Genomic DNA, 26032 nt, shown 5'->3' with positions numbered 1-26032 from the left:
TGTGGGTTCGATTCCCACGGGGGGCCAGTATGAAAAATAAAAAAATAATGTATGCACTCACTAACTGTAAGTCGCTCTGGATAAGAGCGTCTGCTAAATGACTAAAATGTTTTAAAAAATGTATACACTGTGTACAAAACATTAGGAACACCTTCCTAATATTGAATTGCACCCCCTTTTTTCCTCAGAACAGCCTCAATCAATTTTGTCATGGCATGGACTCTACAAGGTGTCGAAGGCTTTCCACAAGGATCCTGGCCCATATTGACTCCAATGCTTCCAACATTTGTGTGAAGTTGGCTGGATGTCCTTTGGGTAGTGGACCATTCTTGATACACATGGGAAACTGTTGAGCGTGAAAATCCCAGCAGAGTTACAGTTCTTGACACACTCAAACCGGTGCGCCTGGCACCTACTACTATACCCTGTTCAAAGGCACTTAAATATTTTGTCTTGCCAATTCACCCTCTGAATGGCACACATACACTACCGGTCAAAAGTGTTAGAACACCTACTCATTCTAGGGTTTTTCTTTATTTTTACTATTTTCTACATTATAGTCCTGATGAAAAACAAATGATAGTCCCACTAAGCCCAAACCAGATTGGATGGCGTATCGCTACAGAATGCTGTGGTAGCCATGCTGGTTAAGTGTGCCTTGAATTCTAAGTAAATCACTGACAGTGTCACCAGCAAAGCACCCCCACACCATCACACCTCCTGCTCCATGCTTCACGGTGGGAACCACACATGCGGAGATCATCCGTTCACCTACTCTGCGTCTCACAAAGACACGGCGGTTGGAACCAATAATCTCCAATTTGGACTCCAGACCAAAGGACAAATTTCCACCGGTCTAATGTCCATTGCTCGTGTTTCTTGGCCCAAGCATGTCTCTTCTTATTATTGGTGTCCTTTAGTAGTGATTTCTTTGCAGCAATTCGACCATGAAGGCTTGATTCACACAGTCTCCTCTGAGCAGTTGATGTTGAGATGTGTCTGTTACTTGAACTCTGTGAAGCATTTATTTGGGCTGCAGTTTCTGAGGCTGGTAACCCTAATGAACTTATCCTCTGCAGCAGAGGTAACTCTGGGTCTTCCATTCCTGTGGCGGTCCTCATGAGAGCCAGTTTCATCATAGCGCTTGATGGTTTTTGCGACTGCAATTGAAGAAACTTTAAAAGTTATTGAAATGTTCCGTATTGACTGACCTTCATGTCTTAAAGTAATGATGGGCTGTTATTTGAGCTGTTCTTGCCATAATATGGACTTGGTCTTTTACCAAATAGGGCTATCTTCTGTAAATCCCCCCTACCTTGTCACAACACAACTGATTGGCTCAAACGCATTAACTTTTAAAAAGACACACCTGTTAATTGAAATGCATTCCAGGTGACTACCTCATGAAGCTGGTTGAGAGAATGCCAAGAGTGCGCAAAGCTGTCATCAAGGCAAAGGGTGGCTATTTGAAGAATCTCAAATATAAAATATATTTTGATTTGTTTAACACTATTTTGGTAACTACATGATTCCATATGTGTTATTTCATAGTTATGATGTCTTCACTATTATTCTACAATGTAGAAAATAGTACAAATAAAGAAAAACCTTTGAATGAGTAGGCGTTCTAAAACCTTTGACTGGTAGTGTACACAATCCGTCTCAAGGCTTAATCATCTTTCTTTAACCTGTCTCCTCACCTTCATCTACATTGATTTAAGTGGATTTAACAAGTAACATCAATAAAGGATCATAGCTTTCACCTGGATTCACCTGGTCAGTCTATGTCAGGTGTTTCTAATATTTTGTACACTCAGTGTAGATATGAGCTCTACTGGCAAGAATATGCCAGCAACCGGGGATCATGCACAATCAAATGCATTTTTATCAAAGAGCCACTTGTAAGTTTAGGGTCATTTGCAAGTTTCTGTTATCGATTCATCCTCTGATGATCTTGATAGACATACCAATACTGTACATGTAAAGACAAAATACTTCATTTATGCTTTACTTTAGAGTAAGCTACACTGCAGGATATCAATGAACTATTTGACTTAGCCTAAAAGTGATGTGTGAATACTGTATTAATTCAAATGAAAATATAAATTGCCATTGTTTATTTATATAACAAAGGCTTGTCTATGACTATTGATATCATATTGATGTTTCAGTTATCATTTAACTCTTAGGACCTTATTTCTTTACAAATGGCAATTTTTGGCACATGAAAATGTTATTCAATTGCAGATCCACTTTCAGACAGACAGCTGGCTGGCTGCCTGTGATTCAAAAAATTGATAGCAACCTAGTGCAACCGCCAAAGTGTAATCTGCGCTAGGACCCCGAGGATCAGCTCATAGCCGGCGACGGAATGTCCGCACTTGGTGTAGTAAGTACATTTGAGTGTGACAGTGGCTAGCAAAACCGCTAGATTTCGGGAATTACCAAGAAGCAGACCAGGACGCGCTTTATCGTGTTCCAAATTAACTCATTTACTTTCAGATAAAGTTGAATTTAAATTGACACCTGGAGAACTTAAATCTTGAAGAGAACTTAAATCTTGAAGATCCGGAATGGCAAACTTGTTGAATGCCATGAGAACATCGTGCCAAACGTATTTCTCAATGTATTAATTCAACTAAAACTATGGAGGGCAGCAGATTTTATTCAATTGTGTTTAGGATTTGATCAAAACCACTGGAATAACGGGGTTTGGACATATAAAGGTAGGCTAATCAAATTCTAATCCAACACAGCGTTGAAGTAGTGCGTCAGGGAGATACAAATTGACGGACAATTGGACAAATACGTAATCTTCATCTCGAACCTTCAACTTTCAAGTAGAGTTTTAGTTCAGGACGCCTCGAATACAGTGAGTTTTACCGTGAAGCCACATCTGCAGTAAATTGTCACGACATAACGGGAAGCTAGAATATTGGGAGTGCCAAATACTGGGAATGCCTTATTACCAGTAAGTTTCGAGCATCTTTTAATAGGAACTAAACGGAAATTTAGCAACTTGTCACACATTTGTAAAAAAGTTTGTTCTTCCTGTCATCGCCCCAGGAACCTTCGTTGTGGAGAAATGGGATGACAGGGGGGCAGCTGAGGTGAGACTGATAAGGACAATGGTTGTGCCCGGCGTTGGCATCCCGCTCCTGGGGCGTCTGTTACTGATGCTGGTCCTGCTGTCTGCCTCTGGGTCGAGGCTCACTCAAGCTTGCTCTGGGCTCATCACTAGCGGCTGCAGCTGTACAGATGAACGCTCCAAAGCCCACGCCACTCGAAAAAGAGTCAGCTGCGGTAGCAAAGAACTTTCTGAAACTCCAGATCCCGGCCTGCTCCCGAACCGGACCGTTACTTTGTAAGTCATAATTATTATTTTTTACCGATTAAAATACAGTAGGCCAGCGGGCAATACAAATGTAGTTGATCAAAACTGTGACCGAGGAGATAGGGCATGGGCCTCATGAGTGTCCAAACACTCTAGACAGATCATGATGAAGATATCAAACAATGTTGATAGGCCTACATGTTCATCACTGAGAAACTATGTTGGTCTTTATTAGATCCCAGAACTGAGTAAGAGAAAAACACATCAATGGAGGAAATAATTCTAGAGGATGACAGAAGGGCAAAGTGCAAATATGTAAATTATTTATGGGAAAATCTCTACCTTGGAGGTGGGGGATAATTTAAATAGTGGCACATGGTGTCCAATACATCTTAACAGTTGAGTATAGGAGGCAGGTAGCCTAGCGGTTAAGAGCGTTGTGCCAGTAACTGAAAGGTTGCTGGTTCGAATCCCTGAGGCGAGTAGGTGAAAAAACCCAGTTGATGTGCCTTTGAGCAAGGCACTTAACCCTAATTCCTCCTGTAAATTGCTCTGGATAAGAACGTCTGCTAAATTACTAACATTTAAATATACACATGGAGAACATACATTATACCCTTCACATGCTATGGAAGTATCCACTGTTAGTAGTAGCTGGACCCTTGACTTGAACACTTTATGTGTTGCATATGCTGATAAACCCTCCAAAATTGACCTTGTAGCCTTAGTTCTAATGGTATTTAATGACTGGTTGAGGTAATGAACACCAGAAGTTTATACACTGGCATAGTAACAGACTACTACGTGAGCTGAAAGCTCAAGCCCAGAGTCAGTTGTGTCCTTGAAAAGCACAGTGCAGGGAGTCTGGACTGGTGTCGATCCTGACGGCAGACTTTGTAAAGTAAAGCCGTCATCTGGCCCTGCCCCTTTGACACAACTCTGTCGCTTTAAATCTGCTTCTGATCCAAGGAAACACACTGGGTTTCAGTGCCCCTCCTCGCTCCCCACACCCACCCCACAATCCAGCTGACTTGGCCTTGCTAAACTAGGATAAACAGAAACACATTTCTATTATTTTTATCCTCCCTCTCTGTGCTTTAATGGCAGCTTGACTCCTACCTTTAATACCATAACATTCCAGCAATCTCAGGCATCCGCCTCACTTCTCTTCAGGAAGGAAGGCTGACCGACTGACCGACCGCTGTCCAGCCAATGATGAGACCTAGCACAGTTGTCTGACATTTCCAACATCCTGTAGCACTGTTAGTCTGAAAGACTATTCATGTGTGGCTGACAATCTGAATTCTTATGATTGATGTGTTTATTCACCAATAAGTCAAGGGAAATGTAGTCATGGCTTACACTACCTCCACTCCATTCCAGAGGAGAATGGCTCTTAATATGAGGTAAAGAGATTGTAGTTGCTGTAAGATAAGATACACCTACACAGTCTTCTGAGCTATATATGCACATGTGAAGCTGCTACCAAAAACCCCAGCCCTTCACAGAACACTCAATGGTTCAATCAGTTTTGGCCACTTCACAAGGTACCCTGCTCCTCCACAATCCCACAATGCTCCTCCTCTCTGACCCAGTGGGAGCAGCACTCGCCTGCACATGGGCGCAGTAAAACCCCAAACTGGCCCATCGGTACATTGCAAAGGAGGCACAGTCAGAGGATTTATGCCCGAGGGAGCCCAAGGCTGCCCACCGTCCATTTATAGGGCCTTGTGTTTCTGCTTAATAAAGGCAGCATAAACATCTGGGGAACACATTTATCAGAACCAGAGGAGAGGAAAGAATAACAAAAATAGCCTGGGTGGCAGCAGTGGAGGTGATTGAAGATAATCTCACATCCCTGCACCTACCGTACATTTTTCACTTTATTTGTTTTCCTACACATGTTTAGCATACTGTGACACTTTTATGAGGCTGTGTACTAGGAGTAAACAATTCCGTCCCAAACCCCTGTGAAAAACTGTCAAAGGCCATCCTTACCATTTCTGTACTGAAATACGATGTGACTGGTAAGGTAATTTGCCAGAGAGCTTTCAATGAATTGCTCCGTACGCTCATACTCTCATCGTCGCTCATGACATTAGCTCCAGATGTGGAATGTGAGAAGTTGTGTTGTTATTCCTGACATTCCGAAGTCTGTACAAACTGTATCCCAGGTACAGTAGGGGGGCTCAACTTTAGCTCAGCCTGCTCCGCATCATTCCCCCCCCAGATCTGATGCCCTGTCACCCAGTCCCGCTGCCCCTCTACTGGGTCAGGTTAGATGAATGTCCTCCTCCATGGCTCCATGCAGCCAGTGGTGGACAGGGCTATGGGTCTGGGGGACACCAGGCCTGGCCCAGGGCTTCCAGGGCTGGCTGCTACGCGAAATACACAACAGCTGGCCCCCATGAACATTCCAGCTGAGGCCCCTCAGCCCATGGGAAATCCCAACAGAGGTTTGTTTATTAAAAGTATTAGTTGGATGTTTGTTGTTCCTGTGGACCATAAAGGAACAAACCGTTAGCCTAACACTGTCACCTCCTCCTTTGACTCATCACACGTTGTGGGCTTTGGATTGGTTTAATAATGTGTAGGCAATTGAGATCAGTTTGATTAAAGTATGTCAGATAGCGTTGGATATCCTCCATTATGTTAAAAGATTTTAGACGGCTGCACTTTGGTAAATGTTTAATTGACTTTCAACTTGTCAGCGGTGCAGGGTTACACAATTCTATTCGAAGGCTTTCTCCATGAGTTAGTCATCTTTCCCCCTTTTCCCTCATCTATCTATCTCTCCGTCCCTCCACACCCCTCTATCATGAGTTCATCCACACGCAGTAACTCTCAACCTAAATATTTAGCCGTCTTGGTAGGAAACTGCCATGTCTAAAGTCCTTCCAGATGTGGGCCTGCGCAGAGCTGTGTTTAGGGCTAATTACGCATGGCTGATAGCAGGGAGAGAGAGAGGGAAAGGGAGAGAAGAGGTAGAGCAGAGGAGAGAGAGAGAAGAGGTAGGACAAAGGGAGAGGGAGAAAATAGACAGAGGCAGAAGAGAGGGAAAGGGAGAAGAGAGGGAGAGGCTGAGTCTACAGGCTTGGCAGGCTGTTCAGAGGGATGTGGCCCAGGAGGCTGACTGCTGCCCAGTCTCTTCCTCCCTCTCTGCCTACCAGACACTGTGGGAAGAGCCAGGGAAGAGATTGAATCTATAGGATAGTTTCGATACAGTAGCATTTCAAAAAAGGTACTTTGATGTTAACCACACTCCCCTACACTGTAATAATCTTTTAATTATGGTATTTTTATTTTGCCAAATATTAGGACTAAATGTTGAATACTTTTTTCGTGTGTCTATGTGCATGTGTGTGTGAGTGTGTGTGTACATGCATGTGTGTGTTAGTATTGTTATCTAGTTTAGTGCTTTGTGAAGGATACAGAGACACTGAGGTTACACATCCCATTTCCTTTAGCAAGGTCTGGAGAACCATGGAGCCTCTGTCTCTAATGGTTAACAACACTGTAGCACTGAGGTGGTGAAAACAAATCTTCAGTGGGAGGGAGTGTGCTGTCTATAAGTCTGGGTGGTTATAATTGATGCTTTTATAAAAGTAAAAACCTCTCCCCTCCTTTGCCATTTGTTTTCACTGTTGCCTGTTACTGATGACCTTGGTCCAGCAATTGCCAACTCAAAGGAGTGGGCGCAGATGCGAGGGGTGGCAGGCTGGGCGGCACCAGTGCCTGTCCTTGGCCGTCAGCAGACACTGAGAGGAATGTGGAGCAGCAGGACAACCCCTCAGACAGCTGCAGTGTGGCTGCTCTCTGCCTGCGTGGGCGCAGAAGGGCCTGGGTCCTGTCCATGCACCACTGTCAATATGGATTCTTATGGGAGTGTTAGAGTGTCTCCCATCCATCCATCAGACAAAAGCTCTGTGGCCTCATCAGCAAAAATCCCTAGCACAGTTAGGGAAACGGACAGGTGACCAGTAGGTAGATCTTGGATGGCATACTCAACCAATCGTCTTGATGGATCACTGAGAACTCAGATGTATCAATAAATAAATACTGTATGATAAACCATCTAGACATAAGAGTTTTGTTTCATTCATCTGGCTACTAAGCAGAGATCTTTAACAGCAGGCCTATATACAGTGGGGGAAAAAAGTATTTAGTCAGCCACCAATTGTGCAAGTTCTCCCACTTAAAAAGATGAGAGAGGCCTGTAATTTTCATCATAGGTACACGTCAACTATGACAGACAAAATGAGAAAAAGAAATCCAGAAAATCACATTGTAGGATTTTTAATGAATTTATTTGCAAATTATGGTGGAAAATAAGTATTTGGTCAATAACAAAAGTTTCTCAATACTTTGTTATATACCCTTTGTTGGCAATGACACAGGTCAAACGTTTTCTGTAAGTCTTCACAAGGTTTTCACACACTGTTGCTGGTATTTTGGCCCATTCCTCCATGCAGATCTCCTCTAGAGCAGTGATGTTTTGGGGCTGTCGCTGGGCAACACAGACTTTCAACTCCCTCCAAAGATTTTCTATGGGGTTGAGATCTGGAGACTGGCTAGGCCACTCCAGGACCTTGAAATGCTTCTTACGAAGCCACTCCTTCGTTGCCCGGGCGGTGTGTTTGGGATCATTGTCATGCTGAAAGACATAGCCACGTTTAATCTTCAATGCCCTTGCTGATGGAAGGAGGTTTTCACTCAAAATCTCACGATACATGGCCCCATTCATTCTTTCCTTTACACGGATCAGTCGTCCTGGTCCCTTTGCAGAAAAACAGCCCCAAAGCATGATGTTTCCACCCCCATGCTTCACAGTAGGTATGGTGTTCTTTGGATGCAACTCAGCATTATTTGTCCTCCAAACACGACGAGTTGAGTTTTTACCAAAAAGTTCTATTTTGGTTTCATCTGACCATATGACATTCTCCCAATCCTCTTCTGGATCATCCAAATGCACTCTAGCAAACTTCAGACGGGCCTGGACATGTACTGGCTTAAGCAGGGGGACACGACTCGCACTGCAGGATTTGAGTCCCTGGTGGCGTAGTGTGTTACTGATGGTAGGCTTTGTTACTTTGGTCCCAGCTCTCTGCAGGTCATTCACTAGGTCCCCCCGTGTGGTTCTGGGATTTTTGCTCACCGTTCTTGTGATCATTTTGACCCCACGGGGTGAGATCTTGCGTGGAGCCCCAGATCGAGGGAGATTATCAGTGGTCTTGTATGTATTTCATTTCCTAATAATTGCTCCCACAGTTGATTTCTTCAAACCAAGCTGCTTACCTATTGCAGATTCAGTCTTCCCAGCCTGGTGCAGGTCTACAATTTTGTTTCTGGTGTCCTTTGACAGCTCTTTGGTCTTGGCCATAGTGGAGTTTGGAGTGTGACTGTTTGAGGTTGTGGACAGGTGTCTTTTATACTGATAACAAGTTCAATCAGGTGCCATTAATACAGGTAACGAGTGGTGGACAGAGGAGCCTCTTAAAGAAGAAGTTACAGGTCTGTGAGAGCCAGAAATCTTGCTTGTTTGTAGGTGACCAAATACTTATTTTCCACCATAATTTGCAAATAAATTCATTAAAAATCCTACAATGTCATTTTCTGGATTTTTTTCCCTGAAAATTACAGGCCTCTCTCATCTTTTTAAGTGGGAGAACTTGCACAATTGGTGGCTGACCAGGGGCGGTGTGTTCATTAGGGCGATATGGGCGACGCACTGCCAAACGGGAAAAGGAAGGGATTTTTTTTCTAATCAATTATATCACGGCAACAGTAGTTATCAGTGTTCTAATCTAGACGTCTGATCTGCCACTAAATGTCCAATCAGGCTAAAGTCGTGCTTCAAATGTCCCCGCCCGTTTTGGGGCGATTTCAGTCAGGTTGAAAATCGCCCAGAAGTCTCTCATAGCCTCTAATGTAAAATCAGTTTTTTTCAAATATCAGAGCTTTCAATACAATCTCTATGGGTTTCTGAGGGCTTGCACTTACGCGCTTTCGTCATACGTAACATAACCATGAACGTAACTAAGAAAAAAGCGGGTAGCCTCATCAATCAATTCACTACTACTGTCAAAATGGCTAGCCTTCAGTGCAACTCGATTGTCTCTTTGAAAGAAGTTCCTTTTTGTCGGCGAACAAATCAAAGATAAATTGGCAACGAAACAATTAGGACCTCCCAGACCAAATTTAATAATTCAACAGGTTTCTACTAAGCAGAGTCGTGAACACTGTCTACGAGAATCGAGACGACCTCATAGAATGTTTTGAAGCCATTCGGACGGGTTCATTGGGTTCATTTGACCAGCCCACCGTGAGAGAGGCATCTGGCTACGTGAGGATGCTACATGATGAAGATTTAATTTTTTTCCTGCGGCTTTTTCACAAAATCATGCCCCACGTCGACATTCTGTACCAGAAGCTACAGAAGAAGGACATCGATGCTGTCTTTATCAAACGTGCCCTCGACAGCTTCACAAGCAGTGTGCAGGCCATAAGGTAAGATTAAACAATATCATTCGATCTTTCTCAAAGCAGAGCTTTATTTGAAAATGTATGCATGAAAGGAGACTGCATTTGTGTTTGAAATTACATTATTCTCATTATTAATGGCCAGTGGTGTAATCTAGCTTATTTTATATACTATGTGTACTGTACAGTGGTGCTCATAAGTGTATGAACACATTCTAAAGTTGACTAAAAAGAGGAATAAAAAAATAAAAAAATCATCTTTTGGAAATTGATCTTAATGACTTAATTAAAAAAGTTGGAAAATCCAACCTTTAAGGACACCAATTTTCTTTTCTTTTTTATTCCTCTTTTTAGTCAACTTTAGCATGGGATCATAAGCTTATGAGCACCACTGTATACTGTGCTGAACATCCAGGCTATGTGAGACACAAAGGCTAACTTAAACACTAAAGACTTTATGCATCCCTGCCCATTTTAAGTGGAACTGAAGTATTTGTACTATACATGGATACATTGCATATACCTGTGCATCACATAGACAACAATACTGTACAAAGCCAACAAACACATTGGTCTGTTTGCCTTCAGGGACTCCTCTCAACAGCAGCTGCAAGAAGCAACAGGAGCCAAAAGACCCAGAACAGCTTTGAGAGAAGAGGAGAAGCAGAGGCTGTCTGAAGAGGTCTGCAACACCATCCTGGATCACACCAAAGAAAGGTTCTCTTTCTCTGGCCACCTTGTGAGTGCTACCTTACTGCAAGCAGACATGTTTGAAAGGTACTGCCATTCATTTCCTGATGAGGCTCTGAATGCCACTGTGAATGCATACCCCATGCTGAGCAAGGCAAAGCTCAAGACAGAACTATCTCTGATCTATGAGAATCCTGAATTCAAGGGATGCTGTGGTGCACTGGCACTGTACCAGGTTCTCATGAGCTACAACCTCCAGGAGACGTTCTCTGAGACTGTGACTCTGTTGAACATCCTCATAACTACTCCCATGACAACAGCTGAAGCTGAGAGATGTTTCTCAACTTTGACACGAGTTAAGACATTCCTGCGAAATTCAATGGGCCAGGAACGTCTGAATGCACTGGCCATGCTTTCCATGGAGAGGGAACTAGTCCTCAGCATGCCTGATTTCAATGAGAAAGTCATTGAACGCTTTGCTGTATTGAAACAGAGAAGAGAACAGTTTCAGTACAAGTAATGTAGCCTCTCTCGCTCTTTGTCCCTCCCTGTCTGTCTCTTTAACACACACACGCCCAAATCAGTTCACAGTTGATGTTGTTTAAAATAGTTATTTTTCATTTAAAAAAAAGTAAAAAAAAAAAAAATCTGTTCATGTTCATTTTTACAAATCTATACAATTGGCCAGAATATGGTTGTTCATATTTACAAATCTATACAATTGGCCAGAATATGGTTGTTCATTTTTACAAAGCCATACAGATAGCTGTGTTTACCTTTTCTAGAAATTACTTTCAAATTCTGTTTTCAGGAAAAATGTCTATCACTGTTCATTTTCACAAATCTATACAAGAGGGCAGAATATGGAAGTCTATAAAAATGTCTTATTACCAATAACTTGCATCAATGTTTTCAGTAGCCTCTATCAAAAGCTCCTGCTTGCTTGTTGTGAATTATGCTCAGGTGCACATATTTCCAATTCAACCATGAGGCAAAAAATGTGGTAAAAGCTCTTGTTGATCCTGCAATCTGAACAAATACCAAGATGCTGTATTTTCAGCTGATATTTCATTTGTTTATGGAAATGCATATTGTTTATGCAGTGTTGAGGAATGTGAAAGAACACCCTTGATTATTTTTACTGTGATAACTTATTTTGATTTTGTAAGCCAACACTTTTGAGATCAGTCAATAAATGCTTCTGGTATTGACTTATATGCTGCCCCTGTCTTCATGTTGTTGCTGGACATATCTTTTTAAAAATGTGTGTAGGTCACCTAAATCATCAGAAAAATTGCCCCCCCTGAGAATTTTTTCAGGAGCCGCCACTGTGGCTGACTAAATACTTTTTTCCCCCACTGTATAGCAATACAATATGCCTGTCTTTTATAGTTTATAGCCATCTTGTCCTCTCCCACATTGGGAGCTTGGGAGTGGGGTGGGCCGTGTGTGGTTATCAAAAGGGCTAACAGATGTGCCATTGGTTTGTGTTGGGTCTGTGAGTCAGTATGTGTTGAGAAGGGAGTATGTCGATGAAACGTCCCAACAGCCATCTTATCAGCAGTGAGAATTCCAATAGTTTGGAGTTGTGGAGCGCTCGGAGCACACAGGCATTCATGCTGGGAGAGGGTTTATTTATGTGGGGAATGGTGTTGAGAGGGGGAGTGGGCTCTCTTCCGTTCGCAGATGTTAGGTGGGGCACTGGTCAGCAATGAATAAAAAAACAAAACAAAGGCTTGACACTGGATACCCAGGGCACTATGAACAGCCTCAGCACCTGTCAATGCCACACATACCCAGGACTCCCTGCTTGGCTGGGAGGTCAAGGTAAAAGTCACAGTTCAGGGGTCCAATTTTGGTTTTAGAAGTGGGGAGGACATAAGCTGGCAGGGGGTCCTCCCTCAGAATTTTTTGCGGCATCTAAAGCTCATTTCCTGCATTTCTACTAGGGCTGTTCACGACTAAAACAAATCTTGGTCCACCAAGAGTAGTCTTTTCTTTCGACCAATCGATTGGTCTAAATTTTAAAACATGTATTTTTCCATATATAGACACACCCTATGTGTTTTAATAAAATCAACTATATTTACTGAACTTGTCTGATGATTTAAGCACCCTGTTTGATTAAATAATGAAGACACACAAATGACTCAAGATGGAGCCTGAGATCAAGATAGCCTAACCAGAAGAAAACAACCTGTTCCTGACCCTCCTTCTCCCGCTGCTGCTGGCTTTCGCAGATTCTGCCGTTATGCTCCTGAAGTTGCCGGTAATAGGCTACACCAGCGGTCGGACACCTTTTCCATTTGGAGTGCCAATTTATCTTACCATTTCTACCCTTACAAAAATGTACCATGGTACTACTATGATACTTTCACTTATACCATGGTATAGTCTGAATCATGGAAATGTACCATGGTTTTAGCTTTGAAGTATGATGGTACTACCATGGTACTGCCATTGTACCTAAATATTACCATGGTATTGCATTATTTATTCCATGGTATAAATCTGAATCATGGAAATGTACCATGGTTTTAGCTTTGAAGTATGATGGTACTGCCATGCACCTAAATAATACCATGGTATTCCATAATTTATACCATGGTAGATGTGGATCATGGAAATATCATGGTTTTAACCTGCATTATACATTCTACCATGGTAACGCACAATTATGATAAATGGTACCAATAATTATCATATTGTACCATCTTTATTAATTGTGTGTTACCATAACACAATGGCAGTATAATGCATTAAATAAATAAACCCCCCAAGGTCAAAAGAGGTTGGTTGGTATTATATTGATTAATTTATATACCAGTATGGGCAAGTTTCTGATAAAGTCAGAGGCAGGCTACTATTGTTGGTCCTAGTTTGTCTGTAACATCAAAGAAAAATTGAAATAGTTGCTGTGAAAATGGGTAATACTTTCTGTATTAATTGAACTGTTGTTATGCTCATGTTTGGGTTGCCTGTGTTGCCAACCTGAAATGTGGGAGAATGTAAAATGGTAGCCTAATCTTTGTCATTTAGAATATTTAGAATATTTATAGTCAAGGGGTGTTGTGCTTGTTTTGGCCCGCAGAGGAAGCCATTCGCTTTAGTGGTTGCGTCACTCGCTCTCACTCTCGCGCTAACCTGCCTAGTAAGTAAGTCAGTTGAATGAGATAGCCAATTGAAGAGAGAAGCACCAGATAAACAAAATATTTTAAACGTTATCACCACGGTGAGTGAGTTATAAAGCATAGGATATGAAACACCAAGTTAAGCGGAGTGTAATGATATAATTGTTATTTTTTGATTATGTTTTGATAGTTTAATTAATTTATGAATGTCTGTTAGCATAGAAACTAACGTCAGCTACAGTTAGCTCCAGTCGTAGTAATGGCGACAGGACCAATGAACGTTCACACAGAGTGTAAACAAAGGGAAACATAACTTGCTGTTTTTAGGGATATGTTGAGAATTACATGATGAAAATGTATCTATGAGATAAGATGATAATTAATACCTTTTTACAAATAGGTTTTTAGTATGTTGGCTAAGTCAGTTGAATGAGAGAGAGCCAACTGAAAACTGTTTTGAATAGAGAAGCACCAGATAAACTTACTATTTTAAATCTTTAAGATTTCAGACTCCCTTCATTCTTCTCACCATACCCTATCCAGGTCCCAAGGTTTAAGAGGGTACACTACAGTCGTGGTCAAAAGTTTTGAGAATGACAGAAATATTAACTTTCACAAAGTCTGCTGCCTCAGTTTTGATGATGGCAATTTGCATATACTCCAGAATGTCATGAAGAGTGATCAGATGAATTGCAATTAATTGCAAAGTCCCTATTTGCCATGAAAATTAACTTAATCCCCAAAAAACATTTCCACTGCATTTCATCCCTACCACAAAAGGACCAGCTGACATCATGTCAGTGATTATCTTGTTAACACAGGTGAGAATGTTGATCAGGAAAAGGATGGAGATCACTCTGTCATGCTGATTGAGTGCTTGAAATCATTGTTCTTCCTCAGTTAATCATGGTTACCTGCAAGGAAACACGTGCCTTCATCATTGCTTTGCACAAAAAGGGCTTCACAGGCAAGGATATTGCTGCTAGTAAGATTGCACTTAAATCAACCATTTATCGGATCATCAAGAACTTCAAGGAGAGAGGTTCAATTGTTGTGAAGAAGGCGTCAGGGCGCCCAAGAAAGTCCAGCAAGCGCCAGGACCGTCTCCTAAAGTTGATTCAGCTGCGGGATCGGGGCACCACCAGTGCAGAGCTTGCTTAGGAATGGCAGCAGGCAGGTGAGCGCTACCATCAGTCCTGTGTCATGCCAACAGTAAAGCATCCTGAGACCATTCATGTGTGGGGTTGCTTCTCAGCCAAGGGAGTGGGCACACTCACAATTTTGCCTAAGAACACAGCCATGAATAAAGAATGGTACCAACACATCCTCCGAGAGCAACTTCTCACAACCATCCAAGAACAGTTTGGTGACGACCAATGCCTTTTCCAGCATGATGGAGCACCTTGCCATAAGGCAAAAGTGATAACTAAGTGGCTCGGGGAACAAAACATCGACATTTTGGGTCCATGGCCAGGAAACTCCCCAGACCTTAAACACATTGAGAACTTATGGTCGATCCTCAAGAGGCGGGTGGACAAACAAAAACCCACAAATTCTAACAAACTCCAAGCATTGATTATGCAAGAATGGGCTGCCATCAGTCAGGATGTGGCCCAGAAGTTAATTGACAGCATGCCAGGGCGGATTGCAGAGGTCTTGAAAAAGAATGGTCAACACTGCAAATATTGACTCTTTGCATAAACTTAATGTAATTGTCAATAAAAGCCTTTGACACGTATGGAATGCTTGTAATTATACTTCAGTATACCATAGTAACATCTGACAAAAATATCTCATAACACTGAAGCAGCGAACTTTGTGAAGACCAATACTTGTGTCATTCTCAACTTTTAACCATGACTGTACACTACTAGACCATGTGTGTTGTGGTTTTTCACTATGAGCTAAAGGGGTTTAGGAGGGTACGAGGCCTACGCTTTGTCATTGCAGAGCGAGTAGTCAATGTTGCATTATGTGAGTACCATAAATTGGCCACTTTTCCCCAAAAACAGTGGGACACAGACCATCATAATACATTGTAAAGAGCTACCATGCTTTCATGTTTCACTACATGCTGCTAGTACTATCATGGTTTTTTGGTCACTATCATGGCAGGAAAATACCATGGTATTGCAACAGTACCAAAAAACCTTGATAGTACCATTGTATTTTTTAAATTGTACTACCATGGTACATTTTTGTAAGGGATACCAATCTGCGTGCCAGTTATGATTTTCACATGCACATTTTCGTGGAACAGTTTAATTTAATTTATAATAGTCTTTGTATCTCAAAATCATTGTCTGTGGTTAATCTACATTCTATCTAAATCTAAATGAAAATCATACAAATCTAAGAGTAACTTGTATTGCCATTGCCAACTATGTAATAATAATCTACATAAAGCCAACACATAAAAACAATGCAGTTTGCAGGTAGAAAATATCCTGATAAAAATAAATATCTTATCAATCACATTGGCTACGCATGGCCTGTCTGCAACGATCTTGAAACATTGTATCATCTATCAACTGGGTCGCCCCAAAACTCGCCCTAGCAAACTTGAAACATTGTATAAAATATTCTGGGCTCTCAGAGTTTCCCGCGCCAGTAAGCTCGGGACAGACACAGCTGTAGGCTATTTGTGCAAGGGATAAGAAGTAATCAGGTATATTTCCACTGGATCAGAGCATTACATTTTTCCCTTTCATGTCGAGTGGTTATCGAAAGGGAGAGAGCTGGAAATATTGTTCAAATACTTTGAGGAACTATTGTCATTCTCAATTGATTCTAAAAACAGACTTTGTTTATTTGCTGTTTGAGGGGAAGAAAAATTACTTTGAGAAGCTCCACAGCTCATTAGTGGTGGTGAGTTAAGACAATCAGAAATACTAAATGGGCACATACAGTGGGGAGAACAAGTATTTGATACACTGCCGATTTTGCAGGTTTTCCTACTTACAAAGCATGTAGAGGTCTGTAATTTTTATCATAGGTACACTTCAACTGTGAGAGACGGAATCTAAAACGAAAATCCAGAAAATCACATTGTATGATTTTAAAGTAATTAATTTGCATTTTATTGCATGACATAAGTATTTGATCACCGACCAACCAGTAAGAATTCCGGCTCTCACAGACCTGTTAATTTTTCTTTAAGGAGCCCTCCTGTTCTCCACTCATTACCTGTATTAACTGCACCTGTTTGAACTTGTTACCTGTATAAAAGACACCTGTCCACACACTCAATCAAACAGACTCCAACCTCTCCACAATGGCCAAGACCAGAGAGCTGTGTAAGGACATCAGGGATAAAATTGTAGACCTGCACAAGGCTGGGATGGGCTACAGGACAATAGGCAAGCAGCTTGGTGAGAAGGCAACAACTGTTGGCGCAATTATTAGAAAATGGAAGAAGTTCAAGATGACGGTCAATCACCCTCGGTCTGGGGCTCCATGCAAGATCTCACCTCGTGGGGCATCAATGATCATGAGGAAGGTGAGGGATCAGCCCAGAACTACACGGCAGGACCTGGTTAATGACCTGAAGAAAGCTGGGACCACAGTCTCAAAGAAAACCATTAGTAACACACTACGCAGTCATGGATTAAAATCCTGCAGCGCACACAAGGTCCCCCTGCTCAAGCCAGCGCATGTCCAGGCCCGTCTGAAGTTTGCCAATGACCATCTGGATGATCCAGAGGAGGAATGGGAGAAGGTCATGTGGTCTGATGAGACAAAAATAGAGCTTTTTGGTCTAAACTCCACTCGCCGTGTTTGGAGGAAGAAGAAGGATGAGTACAACTCCAAGAACACCATCCCAACCGTGAAGCATGGAGGTGGAAACATCATTCTTTGGGGATGCTTTTCTGCAAATGGGACAGGACGACTGCACCGTATTGAGGGGAGGATGGATGGGGCCATGTATCGCAAGATCTTGGCCAACAACCTCCTTCCCTCAGTAAGAGCATTGAAGATGGGTCGTGGCTGGGTCTTCCAGCATGACAACGACCCGAAACACACAGCCAGGGCAACTAAGGAGTGGCTCCGTAAGAAGCATCTCAAGGTCCTGGAGTGGCCTAGCCAGTCTCCAGACCTGAACCCAATAGAAAATCTTTGGAGGGAGCTGAAAGTCCGTATTGCCCAGCGACAGCCCCGAAACCTGAAGGATCTGGAGAAGGTCTGTAATGAGGAGTGGGCCAAAATCCCTGCTGCAGTGTGTGCAAACCTGGTCAAGACCTACAGGAAACGTATGATCTCTGTAATTGCAAACAAAGGTTTCTGTACCAAATATTAAGTTCTGCTTTTCTGATGTATCAAATACTTATGTCATGCAATAAAATGCAAATTAATTACTTAAAAATCATACAATGTGATTTTCTGGATTTTTGTTTTAGATTCCGTCTCTCACAGTTGAAGTGTACCTATGATAAAAATTACAGACCTCTACATGCTTTGTAAGTAGGAAAACCTGTAAAACCGGCAGTGTATCAAGTACTTGTTCTCCCCACTGTATATAGGCCTACATTTGCGCACAGGCCAGGTAGACTAGTCCTACTTCTACAGTATATGCGTAATCAGGTGTGTATCCTTACTCAACATTGACAGGAGCGTTTCAAACAAAAGTGTGTTTCTTACAAGTATAGCATAGGTTGTGCGTTCTGCAAAACACGTCCACTCCGACAATGAGAATGGTAAATGACTGTAATAATAATATATTGAATGCATTAACAGAAATGACCATAACCACACAATTACGTTATGAAACAACGAAAACCCACGAAATGGTGGGAGAGAGCGCATTCTGGAGAGAGACGTGTCTTGTGCATCTGAGCCACAATCCCCATATTATTGGACCGTGGCATCCCTGCGGCCTCCGCAATGGATTAGTCCACTGAGACAGGCGCAAATCACACAGTTGTCTCATATGCCATGAATAAATATATATATTTGCGACTGCTCTACAAAAAAAATCTCAATGTTTTCAATACAGACCCCTTTTGTCATACAGTAGTCCATATAAGGCATCCAGTATACCCGTATTCTTGTAATAAATAACATCTAGTGATACATAACTTGACATTTCTGCCATCCATTGTGACATTGTGGGAGGATAACCAACCTTCCAATTAATGGCAATGCATTTCTTAGCCGCTATAATAGTTTATTCTGATAACAGTCTCCAGTATCAACATTTGCAAGCAAACAAAAACAGGAAGAAGGGAGAATTCTGAGATAAAAGAACATACTCTTTGCCAGAATTCAGCCAGCCTTCACAAGATCATAACATATGCAAATACTTCCCCTTTCTTGTTTTACACTTCCAGCAGTGCATGATATTCAGTTTCACTGGCGTATAGGATGTTCTAAGGATGGTCTTAAACTGCAGTAATTATGTCTGAGATTAGATAAAAATGACTGGGCATTCAAACACATCTGTATCCATTCATAATGATCAATATTTTGTTGTGCACTGACTGTGCACCATGACAGTGTAGTCTGTAGAGCTGTTTATACTGTGTCAGTGTGAAAAGTAGGGAATTAGTTAAGGAAACTGACAGGTCAATAACAGTACATTGATGTACTGACTCTAATAAAAACTAACATTGTGCTGTCATAAAACGTCAGAATATCGGTCTTCAATCGTTTGGCTGCTGGTTTCATAGTTTGATTCAGGTCTAGTGTGATTGAGGCAAAAAATAATACCTAAGCTGTGAGCTAGCTAGCTAACGTTAGCCAACTTTTGGCTAGCTCTAATGGTACATCAACTGGCGAAAAACTAGCCAAGTTAATTTACTTCTGTTGAAATGGGACAAAAAGGCTACAAAACATATCCATACACACAACAGCTGTTACATTTAAGTCATTTAGCAGACGCTCTTATCCAGAGCGACTTACAGTTAGTGAGTGCATACATTTTTCATACTGGCCCCCCGTGGGAATCAAACCCACAACCCTGGCGTTGCAAACGCCATGCTCTACCAACTGAGCTACACGGGGCCCGCCTGTTAGATACAGCTATCTAACAGATACAGTAGCTAGAGGCTAGAGCTGGACTGGTTGTGGTAGCTATAACTAGCTAGTTCATTCTCTTCAGACAGAACTTCAGTCAAGAGGTGATGAAACATTAGCTAACATTACATGTCACTTACACTACTAGCTCAGCACTGGGAATATATACTTTTTTCTGTTTAGTTAAACAGCAGTTACCTTGCCAGCTACATCAGTCAAATAAAGAGTAGCCAGTTTCTGCTCTGCTTGCTTTTACAACTCTGAGAAAAAGCGCAACACAGAGAGACAGCAGCACCATGCTGGTCAGAAGCTTTGCCTTAACACAGCCTTTCCGCACACTCTGTGGTGTCCGTGGTCCTAAAACCAGCTGGCTAAAACCACCAAACAGTCTACCCGACCGCTCTGAGGCGTCCACGTGGTCCTAAAGCACACAGATGCCGTTTAAAAAAAAATCACAGTGCAATGATAAAATGATCTTTACATTTGGCAAAAGCAGAGAAATATGTTGTCATAGCAACATTATACCCCTGAGTGAATGTTATCTTATTATAGTCTTTCCTTTCATACAGCTCCTTCTAATCTTACTCCAAAAAATGCATGACTTTCTGGTTATTCTTCTCCAGATATACCCCCCACCCCTCTGTCTGTCCTCCCCTTCCCCTCTCTTCCCCGTGCTAAACCACATAAATGGCCTCCAGAGTTTCTGCTTTGGGAGCAGACTGCAGACCCACAGAGGGCAGCGGTGTGTCTGTGGTGAGAATGCTTGTGGTCAGAAGTTTGTGTGTGTCCAATTCTGTGTTTGTGTGATACCGAGTATTTATATCTGAAGGAAGATAGTAAGAGTATATCCACCCGTATGTTTAGTGTTGAACATATTTCAGGTAGATCTACTTTATCAAATGTCTATAATATCGCAAAATGGATACTTGTCAGTGCTGATTTACTGCTTGAAATTAATCATTGAATTACTGAAAAAGAAAATTATGCATTTGCTCACTTTGTAACTAAAACATAATTATGTTTGATAAATGGGTTAAATGTGACAGAAACGTTTTTTCGACTATAATTATTCAAAGTGAGATGTCATCGCTGTAAAAGCTTGTGGTTCTATCTTAGTTTAAATGTGTCATTCTAAATTAGATGTAATTTACACTAGATAAATCTTTCTGATGAAGTATACGAGAACCATTTGCATGGTGTGAAGAGACAATCCCACTGGGCAAAAACTGGTTGAATCAAAGTTGTTTCCACGTCATTTCAACCCCAAAAATCTATGTGAATCAATATGGAAAACTGTTTGGATTTGCAAAAAGTCATCAACGTAAGGGCATTTTGTGTTTTTTTTCACCCACATTTTAACCTAAATCCAATGATATGGTGACATTTTTTGTTGATTTCACATTGAATTCATGTTAGTTGAAAACTGAACCAAATGTAAATCAAAACTAGATGTTGAACTGACCTCTTTGTCCAGTGGAATGGCTTTACAGTCGCTGGTTACCCACTAATTGGAGTGGAGTTGTTGATTGTATTCTATTTCACTGAGCATTACAGAGCCACTCAATAACACAACGCACATTTCTACAGTAGGTATGTATTGCATTAAACTAACATCTAACTCACTACCTAGCCAAACAGCATTGTTAAAGATTGAAATCACAGTAGGGGAAACACCGCTAATATCCGCACCACGGCCGCTGTTATTGTTTTTGTTTTGTTGACAAAGCGGAGGTGAGGAGTGTCCCCCATCGTGGTAAAACAATTCTGCTGTTCTATCGCGTGTGCAATGATATCTGAGGGGGAAAAAACAGTGTTTACAGTAACTTCTTTGTTGTTTTAATATCGTAAACGGACGTGGCAGTTTCACCAATTAAGAATTCCAGCATTAAGTTATTTGGGTCAGAATGATTTTGGCCCTATCCGTTATAAAAGCAAACCAATTTCCCAGCAGTCTTTGCATTGGAGTAGAAAACAGATCTTGGTTATGAGACAGAACAATGAGACAATGTTAGTCAGGCATGGACCACATTCCACTTGTTTGAAAAACCTAGTTTCACTAAATTGCCTCATTAAAATAACAAACTTTAGACACTGATGGAGTTGCTGACTGGGTTGGACTTTGTCGTTTTTAACCTTCTCTTGTGTTTTTTTGGTAAGGATGTTGATAGGGAAATATGGGAATCTTAGTTGTACTTTTATCATTTACTTGCCGTGTTTTACTTTGGTTGTTAGGATTGTAGGCAGCCACTTGCTTACATCTTTTATCTTTCATTCGTTGTTGGTTGCCCAGATTCAGGAAATTGTGTTGCACAACTAAAAGGAAACCCTGAATAAAAGAAAAGTAGAATGAATAATATTAATAATAATAATAATAATAATATGCCATTTAGCAGACGCTTTTATCCAAAGCGACTTACAGTCATGCGTGCATACATTTTTGTGTATGGGTGGTCCCGGGGATCGAACCCACTACCTTGGCGTTACAAGCACCGTGCTCTACCAGCTGAGCTACAGAGGACCACATGTCATGGAAGTTGCTTTCTCATGAATTGCTAGTGATGCTAATTCAATTGTCCTAAGACTGTTTCCATGTGGAAGACCATCTCTGCACACAGGAATACTGTGTGTGTGTGTGCATGTGTGAGCACGCATGTGGGAAGGGCATGCATGGCCACAACGCCTAAAATAGGATTCCATCCTCCCCTCTCTAATTAGAGACTGTTTATAAAACCCAGATTTAAATTTTAGACTGAGGAATCGCTGAAGGACTGCTTGCCATTTTACACACAAACACATACACTCAAACATATGCATATGCTGGTGCATATGGATAAATCTGAATATCACACACACACACAACCACAAACCACAAAGACTTACTGCCTAGCCCAGCCTGGTTACCCAAGCACAATGCAGTATACTCTATAATAAACAGTTATAGAGTATACATATCAGATGCAAGAGCTCACTCCCCCATCCAGCTTAAGCTTCAGGGCAGGACACATTACACTGTCAAATTATAGTTTCAATTTGATATTACTCTTATGTAATTCTTACTTTAAGTTGACCTTCCTTTAGTTTGGTAAACAGATATTGTCCATAGCATCTTACACTCTTTGGAAGTACACTGTATGACCCCGCACAGCTCTGAGAACAGCCAAACTCGTCAGGGAGATTCTGCTCTCTTTTTTTCCATAATGCTCGAATAACTCAATCAGTGCTTGTGATATGATTTTACAAAACCATTTGACGTGCAATTACATGGATACTCCTTTACATGACGGGAGATAAATAGGACTTGTAGTTTGGCACGGCTCCCTGTTCCCTGCTGGAAGCACACTGGTGGCTAAGGGACAATGGACACATTCACGTCTCGAGACGCATTTACTGCTTAAGTGCTCGTTGTGCTCAAGGGCCTTCAGTGGCCTGCTGAATTCACTGTGGTGACCCAGGCCTCTAAGGACAGAGCCAGTGCCCCTGGGCCACACAGAACTGCTGCCTGTCAGAGGTGGCTAACTACCCCTGAGTGGCTGTGGAGGCTCCCTGGTCCACCTGATTCCACCTGTTATGGGTCTGGGACGTGGGCAGACCAGGGCACTGAATGGTGAGTCAAGGACCCTCAACTGGCCATTAGGACAGACCCACCAGTCCAGTGCAGAGGCACTGCAAGACCTGCCCTCACACATTCTCTCACTCTTTCTCCCTCTCTTTCTGTCTCTCTCTTACCCTCTCTCTCTCGCTCTCTCTCTCTCTCTCTCTCTCTCTCTCTCTCATACACACACACACACATGCTCCTGCTGAGATGGGGCTCCTGTGGCTAAAAGGTTGCAGCAGTAATTGGTCTGGGCCTTCATTAGTAGCAGGACTGAGGGCTGTGACATGTCACAATGAAAGTGTGTGTGTGCAAGTGACTAGACTCCCTCCCTCCCTCAGTAGCCAGCTAACAAGTGAACACACCCCTTAACCCTATATTAACCAGCTCCATGTGTCTGAAGCAGACCTGCTCCTCGTCCGTGACTTGTTGACCAACAGTGATATCACAGGACATGTTGGCTAATGCAGAAAGAGTGGATCGACAATGAAAACCAGATGCTAAGCTGTTCAAATGCTCACCAGCCATTCTAAAAGTCACACTCACATCCAAAGGCTTCATCACTGATGTATTCCTCTACCATCCTATGATCAAACAGTTATGTTGTATAGTGTGAAGTCTGTAAACGGCACCGTACTACTATGGCTGATCCTGTAAAACAACACATTTCACTACACCTATCCAGTGTATGTGACAATAAAACATATATTTAAAAAATATATATACATACTCACACACACCTTGCAGTAGTTTGTGTTGAAGTAGTGAGAGGGGTGGACCACCTTTAGCTAACTGGCTAACTTTTTGGCTGAGGCTAGTCTGTTAGAGGCCAACTCTGGTCCATTCCATGTGTATGAGGTGAAGTGTGAGGAAGGTGCTATGTAATGTGCTGTAGTTTGGAAATTGCTTTTGATGTATTAGACGTGGCACTTCGAAAGACTAAGAGGTCTTGAGAAGCTTGTTAACAACCAAATGAAGTAATGGTGCTTTTAATAAAACTGTGGGTTCACCCACAATGTTCACAGACCCAATCTGTCTGTCTGTCCTCGTCAGTCCAAGTTCCAACTTCGGGATGCCTTTATTGAAAAACAGTCTGCCATGTCGCTACTTTACAGTAACTGCTCTCCTACGCACTGCCAGGACACTGAGTTCTAAAGCTGTAAATAAAGATTGCTCAAACTCAAGGAGATTCTTTAATGACTTTAAGCTACGTACGGGATTCTAGTGGAAGTATCCAGACTGAGAATGTATACAAAGGTGCATTGTGTCTGCTTTAGCATTAAGAGACATGAAGTCACTTCTTCCAGGTTTAAAAGCCTCATTTAATTTCCTCTATAAATCACTTTCAATGGGTTATTGGATTTAAATGGCTACATTTTGCTGTGAAATAATCCAATGCTTTCAGTATAAAATCACTGTGCAGATTAAACTGGATTGAATTGTGATGCTCAAACTCTCTGTGAACAGCTTTCTTATTGGCAGCTCCTATTGGTCTTTTAATCTCTAAACTAGGGCCTTGTGTCGTGTGCTGAGTTTGTGGCGCATTACTAAACTCTTTCAAGGGTTCTTGTCTTTCACCTTGTGTGTGGTCCTTTAGCGAAGAGGTCTCTCCAAAGTTAAATGATGTTTACACAGTGGCACATTTAGTTGTTTTGACTCTCTTTATTACATTGAACCTGCACCTCTCTTTGTTTGCTTTGGGGACAGGGCCCATGGTCAGAGGAGACAATATTATTCATATCCTCATCTTGTTCCATTTGATTGTGTTTCCAGGGTGTTTAGTAGGACAGGCCACAGCCATGGCTGATCTTTGAACCCTACTCCCCTCTCACTCCCCTCTCCCCCGTCTCCTGCACCCTTGGGTGTTTGTTTCTGGATGACTCTGGAGATTATCAGTGTTATGATAGAGAGGGAGATTGTTGATGTTGTTGTTATTGTTGAAATGAGATGCTGGGTTGCCAGGTTAGAGATGGTTAATGAGCGCGGAGAGCTTAGCCTGCAGAGGGATTCTTATTAAATAGAAATCCCTCCTTAAGACTGTTATCCTACTTGTGGTCAGCTGTAGAAGCCTGCAGCTAAAGTCAAAAGTCCCCTCTGGAGTGGAGACAGGGAGAGAGAGGCTCCAAGAAGCCAGCAGTAGAGATCAGGAAAATGGTAACATGGGACTCTTCATACAGTCATCTAACTATCATCTAGTTAGTCTTTAGTATGTTTTTGTTTGTTTCTTTGTAACAACACTTATTTTCTTTACTTTCGATTTGATTGCAAGTCATAATGATCAAATGTAAGATTGTTAGCACAGTTATTGATGAGAGAGAAGGGCTAGAAACAAGGACATGATTAGAAAGAGAATGAGACCGTGCTAGAGAGACATTGGAGCAGAATCAAAGTTTATTTTTACATCAATGTTTATTGGGAACAGATATGTGCGATTTGAAAGAGAGGATATCCTGTCTTGTTTGAGAAGGATTTTATTCAAGTGGAGATTCGTCCTAAGCCAGTTTTTCTGCCCTCAGCTGTCATTTGAATGGCTGAAAGGTTTCTCTTCAGCTGTATACAGTGTACGTTCTGTACATACTGTAGCATGCCTTCAGATTACCACCAGAGGAACAATTGTTCACTAAAAAAAGATTACTAGCAGTGGATGACCTGAAACTCAGTGCAGTTGTAGGCAAGCATGCACAAACACACAGAGAGACACACAGATACACAGAGACACACACAGAAAGAGACACACAGAGAAACACAGAGACACACAGAGACACACAGAGGCAAGCACGACGTACAAACACA

The 26032-nt window shown here is 41.9% G+C and overlaps 1 protein-coding gene across 1 annotated transcript in view; it reads left to right on the top strand.

The window, feature by feature from the left end:
- Positions 1-2601: 2601 nt before the first annotated feature.
- The window catches only part of adgra2 (adhesion G protein-coupled receptor A2), a 56858-nt gene continuing 33427 nt past the window's right edge, over positions 2602-26032 (top strand). Inside the window, exons 1-2 of the mRNA XM_084180902.1 lie at positions 2602-2726; positions 3067-3364. Coding sequence (XP_084037028.1) covers positions 3129-3364 — 236 coding nt within the window. The 5' untranslated portion in view covers positions 2602-2726; positions 3067-3128. The remainder of the gene's footprint in view (positions 2727-3066; positions 3365-26032) is intronic.

This window comes from Coregonus lavaretus (assembly GCF_964263955.1).
Source record: "Coregonus lavaretus genome assembly, chromosome: 17".
NCBI classification, from domain to species: Eukaryota; Metazoa; Chordata; class Actinopteri; order Salmoniformes; family Salmonidae; genus Coregonus; species Coregonus lavaretus.
This window is presented reverse-complemented; position numbering and strand designations above follow the sequence as displayed.